Raw genomic sequence first — 16,797 nt, 5'->3', positions numbered from 1 at the left:
TTATTACTTTTTAATTCATATTTATTCATTTTTTCTTATTTATTTATTTATTTTTTTTAATAAATATGAATTAAAAAGTAATAAATAAGTACAGAAATAAAAACTACGTTTTATGTTTTTTGCGATTTTCTCCAAAACGAAGCAAAAACGAGCATATCTTTATACCACTTTTTCTTTTAGTTTATCGATCCCCTACACGCTCCCGAAATTATGACATATAAATTCGGGACACCCTGTATATATATATACAGGGTGAGGCATCTAAAACAGGCCACCTGAATAACTCCGTTGGTAAGCCGAATACAAAAAAATTGTTCAGACAAAAGTTGTATGGTTTCAAGGGGGACATATGATGGTGTCATTAGTTTAATCTTGAAGAGCCACCCGAAGGTCACGTGAAGGTCAGCTCCAACTTTTTAAATGGGACACTTTATATGCTTTTGCATATTCTTGTAGCTCACCTCAAGAGCTTTCCAAAACACTACAATTATGTTAGTTTTCATTAAATACTTTCCAAGTTATGAGGCTTGAAATCATTTTTTAATTTTACATAAACCGTAAAATATCTTGTAAAATATTCATTTTTCGATTATTTTACCTTAATACTTTTATGTACAAAATAATGAGAAGAATCAATTGGTGTAAAGAAAACACATAATTGCTTCGAACAAAAAAATGTAATTGTTAATTGCAAATTACATTTTTTTGTTCGAAGCAATTATGTGTTTTCTTTACACCAATTGATTCTTCTCATTATTTTGTACATAAAAGTATTAAGGTAAAATAATCGAAAAATGAATATTTTACAAGATATTTTACGGTTTATGTAAAATTAAAGAATGATTTCAAGCCTCATAACTTAGAAAGTATTTAATGAAAACTAACTTAATTATAGTGTTTTGGAAAGCTCTTCGGATGAGCTACAAGAATATGCGAAAGCATATAGGGTGTCCCATTTAAAAAGTTGGAGCTGACCTTCACGTGACCTTCAGGTGGCTCTTCAAGATTAAACTAATGACACCATCATATGTCCCCCTTGAAACCATACAACTTTTGTCTGAACAATTTTTTTATATTCGGCTTACCAACGGAGTTATTCAGGCGGCCTGTTTTAGATGCCTCACCCTGTATATATATATATATATATATATATATATATATATATATATATATTGCGACGTTTATTCAATTCAATTCAAATGAATCGCGACACTCCTCGAGATGTTGGATGAGAGCGTGCGCGGGGGAGTGAAAACGCCGTCAAAAAAAATAACGAAATTAATATACTCGCGCTCGGTGGAACAGGAGTGGAGGACGTTCTCGCGCGAGCCGCGGCGGAGCGGAGGCCGTTTCGATATCTCGAAAAGTTGGGCGCCAGATGCGGTCTTTCACGCATCAGTTTTCGCGAAAAGCCGAAAGACGTTAAAAACGATAGCCTGCTTCGCCACGGGCCGACTAGCTCGCCTAACGGTAGAGGGGAGGGGTTTTGGGAGAAAGTCAATTGATTATGCGAGACTTCAATAATTAGAAATGCGACAGACTCAACGACAGAAATCGACAATCACGAGAGACTAACACTCAAATAAATTACGCGAATTTAACAAAGAAATATAACACATTTATTACTAGAAAAATAAAATAACAATACGAGTGAATAATAATAAATCAATAATAAGAAATGGATCAATATTAAACAATAAATCAGCAATCAATAAGAAGCGATAGCTCAACTGAAATTAATAATTCCTCACAGAGACATTGGTTCGCTATGATTTCCACTAAAACGAGAACAAATCATACAAATCAAGTTGAAACGACGGTTCACAATAAATTCGAACGAAAAACGAAAGCGAAATATACAATACAATTAATCCTGGCACGAATAATACGACGGTATTCTGAGCAAATATCTGCTCGAAATCGACAATGAAAATGAAAGCGCTAAGACAATTCGATTGTTTATCCGAGCCCGTTTTTATGGCCGGAGTTCGCAGGACTGAGCGAGACTTTACGGAATACAAAGGATTTTCGGCACGGAAATATTCGCGGATAATTTTCACTCAAACGATATCGTAATTTCGACAGCTCGATCGACAACTTATCGCTACGGACTTTTCCTCGCAATTTCCTAGTTCGCAAAACAAAACGACAATTTAATAGCTCGACAGTCTAATGAACCAGAGATCGAAAATAATTAATACTTTTGCGAAGATGGATCACGTATGCGACAGGCGAACGATATTTGCGATATTCGATAGCCGACGGCGGCCGGAGATTTTTCTCTGCCGGCGTTTTGCCTGTTTCTTCCGCGCAAGCAGCTCAGATTTTACTCTCGATAGTACTTTGGCGATTATTTCGCACTACGACAAATTCGACAGATACAAATTATCCTTTATTACGCTCTATCCGATGGTGTAATAAGCGCGACAAAGACTTAAATATTCTAACGCACGCAATACAATGAAATACCATAAACGCTCACACGCACTCTTAACAATCGACGACGACATACACGAAATCCGACATACAAAAATCGCCCTGAGACAATTTACGGGTATATTCCATGCGACCACGACGGCGACACGACTACACGGGCGGTGTACGCTCTTCGCGATCCTTCGCGCACGCGGTCGATATTCGGCGGTCAATAACTACGCGTAATGAACACCCGAAACCCGGAGAGAGACGAACGTTACCTTATCAATTTAATGCCTACGACGCGAGTGTCCGCTTTTCCTCGGTCGCTTGCCTTCGATCGCCCGAAAATTCACAAAAATATCGACGGCTCGGTACCGAACCGGAACGATCGCGAAACACAAAAATGGCGACGGCGACAGAACGGCCGACCCGCGGACTGAATCGCGTATATGACTCACAAATAAGAGATGGGCAGCCTCACCGATACTTCTCCTCGCCCTGGGGATGGTCCTCGACCTTGTCCTCTGGGATATCTCGGCAACGGCAACAACTTAACTCACACGACAACGACTATACTAGAGCGACTAATTAGCTCGAGCTCCCACACCAGAATGATTCCCTGGATCTTCCGATCCCGGGTCGATAGCGGCGTCAATGACCGCGTAGAGGAGTGCGCAGCCCCGCGGTCAATCATATCGCGGCACGCGAGAGATCCTGGTGCCTCGCGAAATGCGAGGTATTTCGGCGCCTGGCGCGCAACGGCCTCAAATTAAAACTTTGCTGTCGCGGGCCCATTTTCAAGGCCCGGTGGAGGCTCAGCTGTCGTTCTCGCCTCTGCGGGGGAGGTAGCGCCGATTAGGCCTTCGCCCTGTTTGGCCGAGAAGGGGCGATGTTGCCCCCTTGGCGTCTGGTGGCTGGATTTTTCGGGCGCTATTTCGTCCCTCGCTGGCTGTCGAGAAGCGCCGAGTCGTCAGCCGTGACGTAAGATCCCTCGATGCGCTCCTCGCCCTCCTGATCTTCTCCGGCGGGTTGCCCGAAATTCGCTCGATACAAAAGAAATGACGAATAAAATTAATAAACGCAACAAAAATAACAATTTAAACTAAGCAATAATAATAAGCCATAAGAGCCAACGCAGTTATACGGCGTATTGTTTGAAGGAATTAATCCATACACATGATCTCAAATCAGACAATCAATCTTCTTTATTAACATCAAACGTTTCGGACTCACTTCGAGCCTTCTTCAGTGAATCTAATAAGACAAAAAAACACAGTAAAACAGAATAAAAAACGCAGATATCAAACCAAAGAGGAAATACATAATCAACATACGTGCATATTCGCAAAGAACGTCGTGATCCCGTCAAAGCCCATCAACTCGAATGTCCCCGATGCAAGCAGCTCTTACAACGGTGCAAAACGCAAAGAGAGATGCACTGACAAAATAAATGTGCCATATATAGCTGAAGTTTTTTAAGATAAGAAGGTCAACACTGACCCAAAATCTACTCACTTGGACACGAGAAGACGAGCCGAGACGGACACAAAGCAACTCATAACGCACATGGTCGACAGTATAAAAAGATTCAAACTCTAACGACGAAATGACGTACAAGTGTGATCGACAAAACAATTCGCATACTTAGAGGACAAAAGCAATCCCCTCATAAACAACAACCGGTTTGAACTAAAAATATGTTCACAACCGATGATACCACTAAATCCTCGATATACTTTCGATAATCGATAGAGCCGAAGTATTCAATTTCAAAGTGTCACTCCGGAGATTCAAGGCGTTTCTTTGGCGCTTAATATATATCATCTCCAATATTAATCTCTTTTCTAAAAATGCTTCCTCATCCAAAATCTCAACGTGGTCAAAGTCTAAGGTGTGATCCAAAGCTCTGTGCTCAGCAATGACAGACGTAAGGTTCCTCTTATGCTCTCTCATCCTCGTCCTCAATAAGCGTCCCGTCTGTCCCACATACGATGCATTGCAATCCACGCAGTTAACTTTGTACACTATATTACTGCGTGAGTCTTTCTCCAGCCTATCTTTGCCGACTTTAATGAGCTGTCGCAAATTATTTATCCCAGTATATGAAAGACGTACATCCAGATCTCCGATGCAATGTCGAAAACGCTCAGAAAAATCCTTGATATACGGGACTTTTATTTTAATGTCCCGTATATCAAGGATTTTTCTGAGCGTTTTCGACATTGCATCGGAGATCTGGATGTACGTCTTTCATATACTGGGATAAATAATTTGCGACAGCTCATTAAAGTCGGCAAAGATAGGCTGGAGAAAGACTCACGCAGTAATATAGTGTACAAAGTTAACTGCGTGGATTGCAATGCATCGTATGTGGGACAGACGGGACGCTTATTGAGGACGAGGATGAGAGAGCATAAGAGGAACCTTACGTCTGTCATTGCTGAGCACAGAGCTTTGGATCACACCTTAGACTTTGACCACGTTGAGATTTTGGATGAGGAAGCATTTTTAGAAAAGAGATTAATATTGGAGATGATATATATTAAGCGCCAAAGAAACGCCTTGAATCTCCGGAGTGACACTTTGAAATTGAATACTTCGGCTCTATCGATTATCGAAAGTATATCGAGGATTTAGTGGTATCATCGGTTGTGAACATATTTTTAGTTCAAACCGGTTGTTGTTTATGAGGGGATTGCTTTTGTCCTCTAAGTATGCGAATTGTTTTGTCGATCACACTTGTACGTCATTTCGTCGTTAGAGTTTGAATCTTTTTATACTGTCGACCATGTGCGTTATGAGTTGCTTTGTGTCCGTCTCGGCTCGTCTTCTCGTGTCCAAGTGAGTAGATTTTGGGTCAGTGTTGACCTTCTTATCTTAAAAAACTTCAGCTATATATGGCACATTTATTTTGTCAGTGCATCTCTCTTTGCGTTTTGCACCGTTGTAAGAGCTGCTTGCATCGGGGACATTCGAGTTGATGGGCTTTGACGGGATCACGACGTTCTTTGCGAATATGCACGTATGTTGATTATGTATTTCCTCTTTGGTTTGATATCTGCGTTTTTTATTCTGTTTTACTGTGTTTTTTTGTCTTATTAGATTCACTGAAGAAGGCTCGAAGTGAGTCCGAAACGTTTGATGTTAATAAAGAAGATTGATTGTCTGATTTGAGATCATGTGTATGGATTAATTCCTTCAAACAATACGCCGTATAACTGCGTTGGCTCTTATGGCTTATTATTATTGCTTAGTTTAATTTGTTAATTTTGAGAGCCTTAAATTGTGTTCATTTTTAATTTAAAAATAACAATAATGCTCGTCTCTTCGGGGAGCTCGATATTGTTCTCTCGGCGTAGATTCTGGCACGGCCGCTCGGCCCGCGCCCCGTTAAAAATATCGGGGCGGATGGACGCGCGACAGGACGGCAACGTCACAATATATTGTAGGGATAATAAAGGATCGGGTGTCCAAAATGACGACCAATATTAATATTACAATGTAAAATATATTTGAAACGCGCTACGTATTACACGTGTTCACTATCGCACGGACAATGGGGGAGAGAAGGAATTCTCTCCATTTCAAGTGGCGCTGCGCGCTTATACAATTCTGCCAACTGTTGAGTGTGACTGTTTTTCCCCTAGCTGGTCGCCACAGGGCTCCCCCTCGAGTGACTCAGCTAATGCTGAGTTACGAATTTGACTTTTTTGTTGAGTGTCCTGGTTGTGGTTTTGACTTCGGTTACTTCCGTTGGCTGGCTTCCGATTGTGGCGTGTGTTTCTATATATGCTGGCTTCAGTCTCTATATTGATATATTTACCGCTTCTCCATGGATTTGTATTTTGTATAGGCGGTCTGTCAGTCTCTCCATTACCAGGAACGGGCCTTCGTAGGGTGCTTCTAGTGGCCTTCTGACTCGATCAACTCTTACAAAAACATGAGTACAGTTTTGTAGTGTTCCGTGTGTGAAAGCTCGTCTTTTGGTATGGTGTGCTGTTTCCACAGGTCTGACGTTTCTCATTTGTTCCCTAAAACGTTCTACAAAAATGTATGGATTTGGTTGCGTTTGTTCGTCGTAGAAGTATTCTGCTGGAAGGCGTAGTGTGATTCCGTATACCATTTCTGCCGCTGTCGATTTTATGTCTTCCTTATAACTGGATCATAGTCCGAGGAGTACTACTGGCAGTGCTTCTAATCAGTTTTTCGATTCATGGCAACGGATTGCCGTTTTCAGCGAGCGATGCCATCGCTCTATCATTCCATTTTAAGCGGATGTCCTCGTACGTTGGCTGCCAATCAAATTTGTTAAAGCTTTAAATAGTAATGACTCAAATTGGGTACCTTGATCTGTGGTGATGGTTTCTGGTGCGCCGAATGGAGCGATCCAGCCGTCGAAAAAAGCACCGATGATAGTGTCTGCCGTTTTATCCTTCACTGGTATTGCTTCCGGCCATCTTGTGAATCTGTCTATTATGGTAACACAGTAACGATATCCCTGGATAGTGGGTAGTGGTCCCAGGATGTCCATGTGTATGTGATTGAATCTTGTATTAGGAATTGGAATGTGTTCTGGAGCGGTTCTGTTGTGTCTGTGTATCTTGTTCCTTTGACATGGTAGACAAGTTCTTGCCATTCGTTAATGTGCTTGTTCATATCGGGCCAAACAAATCGTCGACTTATTAGTTGTTTCGTCGTGCGTCCGCTCGGATGAGATAGTCCGTGTGTATTGTCAAATATTCGTTTTCGTAATGTTACTGGTACGTATGGCTGTACTTCTTCTTGTGAGATGTCGCAGTAGATGGTAGTTTCGGTGTTGTCAAGGCGGAGTTTCCTCAATTGGAGTGAGTGAGTTCCTTCTTGTAGTATTTTCTGCAGTTCTTCATCAGTTTCTTGTTCTTGCGCTAATTCTTCTGTGGTAACGATGATCGGCATGTCGATTGCACTTATTCGTGATAATGCGTCTGCTACTGTGTTGTTGTCTCCTTTGATGTATACTATTTCCGTGGAGAATTGACTTATATAGTCCAACTGTCTTGTCTGTTTTGGCGTGGATTTGGAGGATTTCTGCAAGAATGCGTAAGTAAGTGGTTTGTGATCTGTTTTGATCAGTAACTTGCGTCCTTCGACTACTTGACGGAAGAACTTTAGTCCACTGTATATAGCTTGCAACTCTCTGTCATATGTGCTGTAGTTTTTTTGTGTTGTACTGAGTTTCTTAGAAAAGAAGCCAAGAGGTTCCCATGTTCCTTCGTTATATTGTTCCAATACTGCTCCCATCGCTGTATCTGATGCGTCAGTTTTTAAAGCTAGGGTTGCGTCTGTAATTGGATGTGCTATTAACGTTGCGTGTGCTAGTTGCTGCTTGCATTCGTCGAAAGCTTTTTCTGTTTCTGGGTTCCACTGGATTGCGCGTTTGTCTCTTTTCTTTGCTCCTTGAAGGTATTGATGGAGCGGTGCTTGTATTTGTGCTGCATTTGGCATGAAACGTCTGTAAAAGTTTATAATTCCTAGAAAACGACGAAGTTCACTGACATTCGTTGGTTTCTCGAATTCTTTAATGGCTTTAACCTTATCGTCTAACGGTTGAGTTCCTTGCTCGTTGATTACGTAACCTAGGTAACTGACCTTGTTTTTGGCGAAGTTGCATTTAGCGACGTTGATGGAAAGGCCGTATTGTTGTAGTCGTTCGAAAATTAAACGTAAGTGCTTACGGTGTATTCCCATGTCCGGAGATGCAATAAGTATGTCGTCTATGTAACAATGGCAGAAGTCCAGTTCACGAAGTGCGTTGTCCATCAACCTTTGGAATGATTGCGCGGCGTTCCTTAAACCAAAAGGCATCACGTTGTATTCGTAGAGGCTAAAGGGTGTTATGACGGCTGTCTTCGGGCGATCCTCCTCTGCTAATGGGATTTGGTGGTATGCGCGTGCTAAATCTCGTGTTGTGAACACTTTGCATCCGCTCAGGCTGTGTGCAAAATCGTGCAAGTGTGGGATTGGATATCTGTCTGGGACTGTTATCCTGTTGAGGCGTCTGTAGTCTCCGCAGATTCTCCAATCTCCATTCTTCTTCGGCACCATATGAAGTGGGTTTGCCCACGGGCTGTTGCTCGGTCGGCAAATGTTAGCATCTAACATATGCTGGAATTGTTGTTTCGCCATTTCTAATTTTTTTCCTGTTAGCCTGCGTGCTGGCTCTGCTACTGGTGGGCCTGTCGTAACAATGTAATGCGCTACGTTATGCTTAGGTTTGTACTCTATATGGCTTACCGGATTGGTTATCACACTGAATTCCCGTAAGAGATCGACGAAAGGACTAGTTGGACTGAAGGTAGTAAGTTCTTCTATTTTCGTTGTTGATAACTTTCCACTTATTTCGAATTTAGTTGTTGAATCCAAGAGTGTCCTTCGTCCAAGATCGACTAACAGTTCATAATGAGCTAAAAAATCTGCTCCCAAGATAGGCTGTTTGACGTCTGTTATTAAAAATGTCCATTTGATGCTTCTTCTTAATCCTAGGCTCAATTTGACTAGTTTTGTTCCGTAGGTGATGATAGGCGTGTTGTTAGCGGCGTATAACCTAAAATTACCTGCCGTAATTTTGCCTTTGACTAGTTTTTTTGGTAGGACGGACACGTCTGCTCCCGTATCCACAAGATAACGTATGCGACTATCTTTATCTGTTATTGTGAGGCGGGGTGAATGTGCATCGTTGGTACCCGCCATATCAGACGACGCAGTTAGTTTTCCGCGTCCTCTTTCTTCCACTTGCATGGCGTTAAGCAATGGTAAGCCTCTTTGCCGAATCTAGTATGATAGTAACATATATCGGTATGCTCCTTTGTTGCTGGTGACTTGTTACGGTAGTGAGGTCTATTCCTTGATCTGCTTCGGCTTCTCCGCCGTCTAGTTTGAAGTTTCTTGAATTGCTTCGCTAAGGCTTCTACTGAGGCTTTCAGCTCTGTGATCTCAGAGGTAGGTTCGGGTTTCCTGGCGTTTGATGCGTCGCTTGTGCTAAGACAGACCTGGCTTATGTTAACCTTTGACATATCTAAAATCTTGTCTGCTTGTAACGCTAGTTTGGATAAATCGCTTACCTCGCTGATTGCTAAGATACTACGTACGTTGTCTGGTAGTTGTTCCAGAAATAACGTGCGTAGAACAATGTCGCTGCACTGACCCCCTGCTAAATTACGTAATTTTTGCAGAAAATTAGATGGCTTGTCGTCCGTCAACTCGTGGTTACGTAGCAGTCTTCGCAGCTTTGTTTCGCTCGTCTCACCGAACGCGTCGATGATTCTCCGTTTCAGTTCGTCGTACTTGTTCGTTGCAGGCGGGAAGGTCACGATGTCTGACACGAACGGTAGTACGGTAGTATCTAGATATAGAATAACCTCTGTCGGGTTATCTCGCCAAAATGGCGGTAACTTGATCAACTTGGCGCTATAAATCCCAGTTTCTTCAGGTGTCTCGGTCTCGGCCCTCGATATTGCTCCGTACCTATTTCGCAGTGGGTCATCCCTGCACGCATTTTCAGGCGCCTCTTCGTCGCCGTGTATGCTTTGAGGCGGTGAGCGCTGTACGGACATCTCGACTGTGCCACGTGCTCGATCGCGTAAATTAGATTAAGCCTTTTCTTAGCCGTCTTGCGGCGTTCGTTGCTTGTCACCGATCACGTCGGGGTCACCAATTAATTCCCCCTGTGGGGATAATAAAGGATCGGGTGTCCAAAATGACGGCCAATATTAATATTACAATGTAAAATATATTTGAAACGCGCTACGTATTACACGTGTTCACTATCGCACGGACAATGGGGGAGAGAAGGAATTCTCTCCATTTCGAGTGGCGCTGCGCGCTTATACAATTCTGCCAACTGTTGAGTGTGACTGTTTTTCCCCTAGCTGGTCGCCACAATATATACCATCTATTATACAAGGTGTCCCAAAAGTCCTAGATCGGTCGAATATTTCATAAACTATGCACATATTACATATTTATATTATATATTTTTTTCTTAAAAACATTTCTTGAAAACATTTAAAAAAACTATGTTTTTTCTTTACACCAATTGATTCCTCTCATTATTTTGTACATAAAAGTATTAAGGTAAGATAATCGAAAAATGAATATTTTACTAGATATTTTATGGTTTATGCAAAATTAAGAAATGATTTCAAGCCTCATAACTCGAAAAGTACTTAATGAAGAAATACTTTATTATATTGTTTTGGAAAGCTCTCGAGATGAGCTACACGAATATGTAATAATAAAAAACAAAAAATAGAGAATTCCATTTAAGAAATTGACGGTGATCTTCACGTGACTTTCAAATGACTCTCCCATGTCAAATCATTGCCACTATCTGATGGCCCCCTTCAAGCCATACAACTTTGGTCAGAAACATTTCTTTCTAAAGTGCATAGTTTATGAAATATTCGATCGATCCAGGACTTTTGGGACACCCTGTATATATATAAATAAAATTACTCGGGAAGGTGTCCTCGACAACATATGTCAGGAGTTTATCGGCGTACAGGCCGCAATTGTCTAGTTTTACTCTTTCATTTCTATGGACATCATTTAATTTTTAATTTTTGGACGGATTCATCGAAGGAATTAAAAACCAGACGTTTTCTCTCTCCGATTTCATTTATAGCATTTTGAGGTTTGATAGCAAGGTGGGCTGTGCTCTTTTTGCAGCATTTTATAATATAGCCATTTATTATTTATCTTGTTTGAGAATTTATTCATATATCGGTTTTTCACCGAGCGTAATATCGACCGTTATTTTTTGCGTTTTTAAATAATTTTTAACTGTTGTGAAGATCCTTCTTTGTTTTAAGTTTCAGCGTTTATCTTTATAATTTTGTATGACATTGAAAATCTGTAGAAAATCGAAATGTGCGTTTGTCTATTAAATGTTTTTAAATAATTATTTGCTCCGACAAATATTTCCTTATTAAATTATTTTCTAACATTCGTGGCTCTGTCTTAGCATTATTAATTTTTTAAATTGTCATTCCGTACCATCACCCTACGTCACGGTCCTAAGGTTTTTCTCATTTAAATTTGTATTAATTTAGAAAAACTTTCAATACCTCTGATAACAACAGTTACCTTGTTTTTATACATGTTCTTAACCAATTTTTCCGGACAAGAAATTATAGACTACTATAATCATTTATTTGCCGCAGCGTAAGAAATACTTTCATATAATAATATCCCCTAAAAAAACTCTTATAAAGGTAAAAAAATACGCCATGTACATAAAAAAAATCAAAAAATCCAAAAGAGTGATAAAAATAAAATAAAAATCAATACGAGATCAATATTACTAGCCAACTACAATAAATTATCTGATATTAATTTATAACCAATACTAAAGGAGTTAAGATTACTTTAATTCCTAAAGCATTTTTTATATGATGTATATAATTTAAAAAAGTTTTACACAAATTTTAAATCGCATAAATGACCTTCAGGTCGAAGTAAGATATGAAAACTTGACGTTCCCCATATTTAAATCATATAGTTTAAAACAGGAAAAAACTAGATTTTTGATGGGCCCAATGTAAAATTTAAAATCACTACGGACCGCGCAACGCGCGTAGCTAAATTTTGAACTTATATATCTTGTCTCTTCTGTATTACCTGGAAATCATCACATAGAGATTAGGCACAGTGAAATCTCTTTTTTATAAGTTTTTTTATTTTCTCTGCAAGTAAAGTTTAATTAATTGTTATAAGTCGGATTGAAAAGCTTCGTAAGTCGTTTCTGGCCCACAGGCTGCCTGTTGCATGTTCGTAGTCTAAAGCTTATTTTATAAAAATGTAAATTATACTTATCAAATGAAAGGATTAACAAATATACATTGTATATACGTATATTGTATAATCAAATTTTTTATTTTATTCAAGATTTGTAAACGACGGAGCGGGAGGGGAGGCACGCCATGTTTTCATATTTTACTTCAACCTGAAGGTCATTTATGCGATTTAGAATTTATATAAAACTTTTTTAAATTATATACATCATATAAATAATACATCATATAAAAATGCTTTAGGAATTAAAGTAATCTTAACTCATTTAGTATCGATTACGAATTAATATCATAAGTTATTGTACTTTGCTAATAGTATTGATTTCATATCGGTTTTTAAATATTTTATTTTTATCACTCTTTTAGATTTTTTGAATTTTTTTATGTACATGCGTATTCTTTTACCTTTATAAGTTTTTTTTAGGAGATCCCACTACTTTTTGTAAAAATTTATATTATTTTTACAGAAAATATATGTTAAATTTTTTAAAGATATTTTTTTATGTACTTGACGTATTTTATTTTACCGTTATATGGTTGTTTCTAGAGGGATATCACCTTTTTGTAAATATTTTGTTTATATTATTTCTGCAAAAAATATACACGCATTTTTTAAAAATCTTTACTAAGGATAAGTTGCGTATTTTTATTTTCTAGATGTTAGAGTTTACTTTCACGGGGTGACTTTTTAATATTGTTATAATACGATAAATTAGTCTCCTTATAAGTCTTATCTAGCACAGTTTTTATATTTATGTGATACCGTTTTCGACATACATTAGATTTTAGCAGCAAGAGGTTTATGAAAATTGTTATGCGATAAATTAATCTTTCACACGTATATACATACACATATACACATATCACATGTATGTACACACATGTACACACATAAATGGTTTTGTTTCTTAAAGCATTTTTGCACACTAAAGCGAATAATCATATATGTGCGATATCAACGCAGCTTGAGGAACAAAATTGCTTTGAATGCGTGCGAAGATACGTTTATGAGTCTGAACCTTATGATGGAAAATGAAAAATGTCACAATTCTGACATGCGATTATCATTTCTCGGGAGTGACTACACCGACTTTATTCAAACTGGTCACAATCGACAGCTTATATTCACATTATATAAGAAAAATGACGTTCGATTTTTAATTACGGCTTTAGTTTCTGAAATATTTCAATCAAAAGTTTATTTAACGTAAAATTCCGGATAAGTTGGTAGCGCCGCGTCGAGAACAGTGACTTTCAATGCTCCAATTTTTCGGATTCAATTTTTTATGTACTTGGCATTGCGTCGCTTGATAAAGGTAATCTTATTTTTAGATAAATAAAATATTATCCATAAAAAATGCAAAATATTAAGAAAACGAACCTCTAGCAACATTTTTTTCTAAACATAAAAAATAATTGATTTGCATTCTCGTTTTACGTTTGTATCAAAAATGTGTGAAAAAATTAAGTATTTATATAATTTTCTGTTGTGTATGTATATATATATATATATATATATATATATATATATATATATATATATACAGGGTGACCCTATTTAACTTAGGCAGCCAAATAACTCGAAAACCAAGTCCGAGAGAGAAAAATGTTTCAGACAAAAGTTGTATGGTTTCAAGGGGGACATAAGATGGTATCATTGGTTTGACCTTGAAGAGTTATTTGAAGGTCACATGAAGGTCACCTTCAATTTCTTAAATGGAACCTACATTTTCTCTTTACATATTCTTGTAGCTTATCTCGAGAGATTTCCAAAACATTATAATTAAGTACCTTTTCATTAAGTACTTTTTGAGTTATAAGGCTTGAAATCATTTCTTAATTTTACATAAATCATAAAATATCTAGTAAAATATTCATTTTTCGATTATCTTACCTTAATACTTTTATGTACAAAATAATGAGAGGAATCAATTGGTGTAAAGAAAACATACAGTTGTTTTTAAGAAAAAATATGGAATTGTTAATTGCAAATTACATATTTTTTCTTAGAAACAACTATGTGTTTTCTTTACACCAATTGATTCCTCTCATTATTTTGTACATAAAAGTAGTAATATAAGATAATCGAAAAATGAATATTTTACAAGATATTTTATGATTTATGTAAAATTAAGAAATGATTTCAAGCCTTATAACTCAAAAAGTACTTAACGAAAAGGTACTTAATTATAGTGTTTTGGAAAGCTCTCGAGATAAGCTACAAGAATATGTAAAGAGAAAATGTAGGTTCCATTTAAGAAATTGAAGGTGACCTTCATGTGACCTTCAAATAACTCTTCGAGGTCAATCCAATGGTACCATCTTATGTCCCCCTTGAAACCATACAACTTTTGTCTGAAACATTTTTCTCTCTCGGACTTGGTTTTCGAGTTATTTGGCTGCCTAAGTTAAAATGGGTCACCCTGTATATATATATATATATATTGGGTTGGGGAAAAAGTTTCTTCGTATTTTCCGGCAGATGGAATTAGAATCGCATAACCTTGATAATATTAATCGGATCTGTCAATACTTTGTGTGCGTTTGAAAGGTGACATATCATAAAGAAAAAGTAGCAAAAAAGTAGTGATATTTATCTATTCAGTTAAAAGTTATTGCATCTTGAAAATGAGTGAAGAGAAAGAAGAAATTCGATACATTTTAAAATTTTATTTTAAAAAAGGGAAGAATGCAACTCAGGCAGCTAAAAAAATTTGTGATGTTTATGGACATGATGCTATATCAATACGTGTTGCACAAATCTGGTTCAAGCGTTTTCAATCTGGAAATTTTAACGTCAAAGATACACCTCGCTCTGGTCGACCGATCACTGAAAAAGTCGATGAAATTATGGAAATAATTGAACAAGACCGGCATATTAGCAGTCACGAAATCGGTAAGCAACTGAACATCGACCACAAAACAGTTTTAAACCATTTGCAGAAAGCTGGATACAAAAAAAAGCTCGATGTTTGGGTGCCACATGATTTAACAGTCAAAAATTTAATGGATCGATTTTCTATCTGCGAATCATTGTTAAAACGAAACGACATCGAACCATTTTTGAAACGGCTCATAATAGGCGATGAAAAATGGATCACGTATGACAATAATGTACGAAAAAGATCGTGGACAAAGCGAAATGAAGTTCCGCAAACTGTGGCAAAGCCAAAATTGACGCCAAGAAAAGTGATGCTGAGTGTGTGGTAGAATTACAAAGGAATCGTTCACTACGAGCTGCTGCCGTCCGGTCAAACAATTGATTCTAACCTTTACTGTCAACAACTGGAAAGATTACGCCAGGCAATTGAGAAAACGCGACCAGAATTGATCAATAGGAAAGGCGTCGTCTTTCATCACGACAACGCGAGACCTCATGTATCTATAGCGACTCGTCAAAAATTAAGAGAACTTGGCTGGGAAGTTTTGATGCACCCACCTTATAGTCCTGACCTTGCACCATCAGACTACCATTTATTTCGATCTCTACAGAACTCTCTTAATGGTACGAAGTTGGCTTCAAGAGAGGCCTGTGAAAATCACTTGTCACAGTTTTTCGCCCAGAAATCACACAAGTTCTACAGTGACGGGATTATGGTTTTACCTCAAAGATGGCAAAAGGTGGTCGAACAAAACGGCACATATTTAATTTCATAAGCTTCATTTCAAATATGAATAAAATTTGTTTCATTTTTGCAATAAAATACGAAGAAACTTTTTCCCCAACCCAATATATATACAGGGTTCTGGAAAGCTTCTGGAAAGCTCTCGAGATAAGCTATAAGAATATGTAATGAAAAATAGTGGGTTCAATTTAAGAAATTGAAGGTGACTTTTATGTAACCTTCAAATGACTTTCCAAAGTCAAACCAATGCTACCATCTTATGTCCCCCTTCACACCCTACATTTTTTGTTTGAAACATTTCTTTCTGAAGAGTGCTGTTTTCGAGATATTCGAGTGTATTGATTAAAATGACTCACCCTGTATATATATATATATATATATACAGTTATAATATATAAGGCTTCAAAGTTTGCAGTACTTCGATATAAAATGCAAAATATCTCGTAAAATATTTAGTTTTCGATAGTCTTACCCTAATACTTTTATGCACAGGATAATGAGACAAAATTATTGGTGCAAAGAAAACGTATGATTGTTTATAATAAAAAATGTGTAATTTGCAATGCACTTTTTGTTATAAACAATCATGCGTTTTCTTTGTACCAATAGTTTTGTCTCATTATCCTGTGCATAAAAGTATTAGGGTAAGACTACCGAAAACTAAATATTTTACGAGATATTTTGCATTTTATATCGAAGTACTGCAAACTTTGAAGCCTTATAACTCAAAAAGTACTTAATGAAAAAACATTTGTCTGTAGTGTTTTGGAAAGCTCTCGAGATAAGTTACAAGAATATGTAATGAAAAATAGTGGGTTTAATTTAAGAAATTGAAGGTGACTTTTATGTGACCTTCAAATGACTTTCCAAGATCAAACCAATGCTACCATCTTATGTCCCCCTTCACACCCTACAATTTTTGT

The 16,797-nt window shown here is 37.8% G+C and overlaps 1 protein-coding gene across 1 annotated transcript; it reads right to left on the bottom strand.

The window, feature by feature from the left end:
* Nucleotides 1–9,161: 9,161 nt before the first annotated feature.
* LOC112638643 lies at nt 9,162–10,010 on the bottom strand. The gene has a single exon (XM_025410721.1). It carries the CDS (start codon nt 10,008–10,010, stop codon nt 9,162–9,164), a length of 849 nt encoding a protein of 282 aa, XP_025266506.1.
* Between the last annotated feature and the right edge of the window lie 6,787 nt (nt 10,011–16,797).

The sequence above is a fragment of the Camponotus floridanus genome, unplaced genomic scaffold, assembly GCF_003227725.1.
Source record: "Camponotus floridanus strain SB8 unplaced genomic scaffold, Cflo_v7.5 scaffold34, whole genome shotgun sequence".
Taxonomy (NCBI): domain Eukaryota; kingdom Metazoa; phylum Arthropoda; class Insecta; order Hymenoptera; family Formicidae; genus Camponotus; species Camponotus floridanus.
This window is presented reverse-complemented; position numbering and strand designations above follow the sequence as displayed.

Coding starts and splice junctions, on each gene's coding strand:
- LOC112638643 (XM_025410721.1), bottom strand. CDS start 10,010: ATGTCCGTACAGCGCTCACCGCCTCAAAGCATACACGGCGACGAAGAG.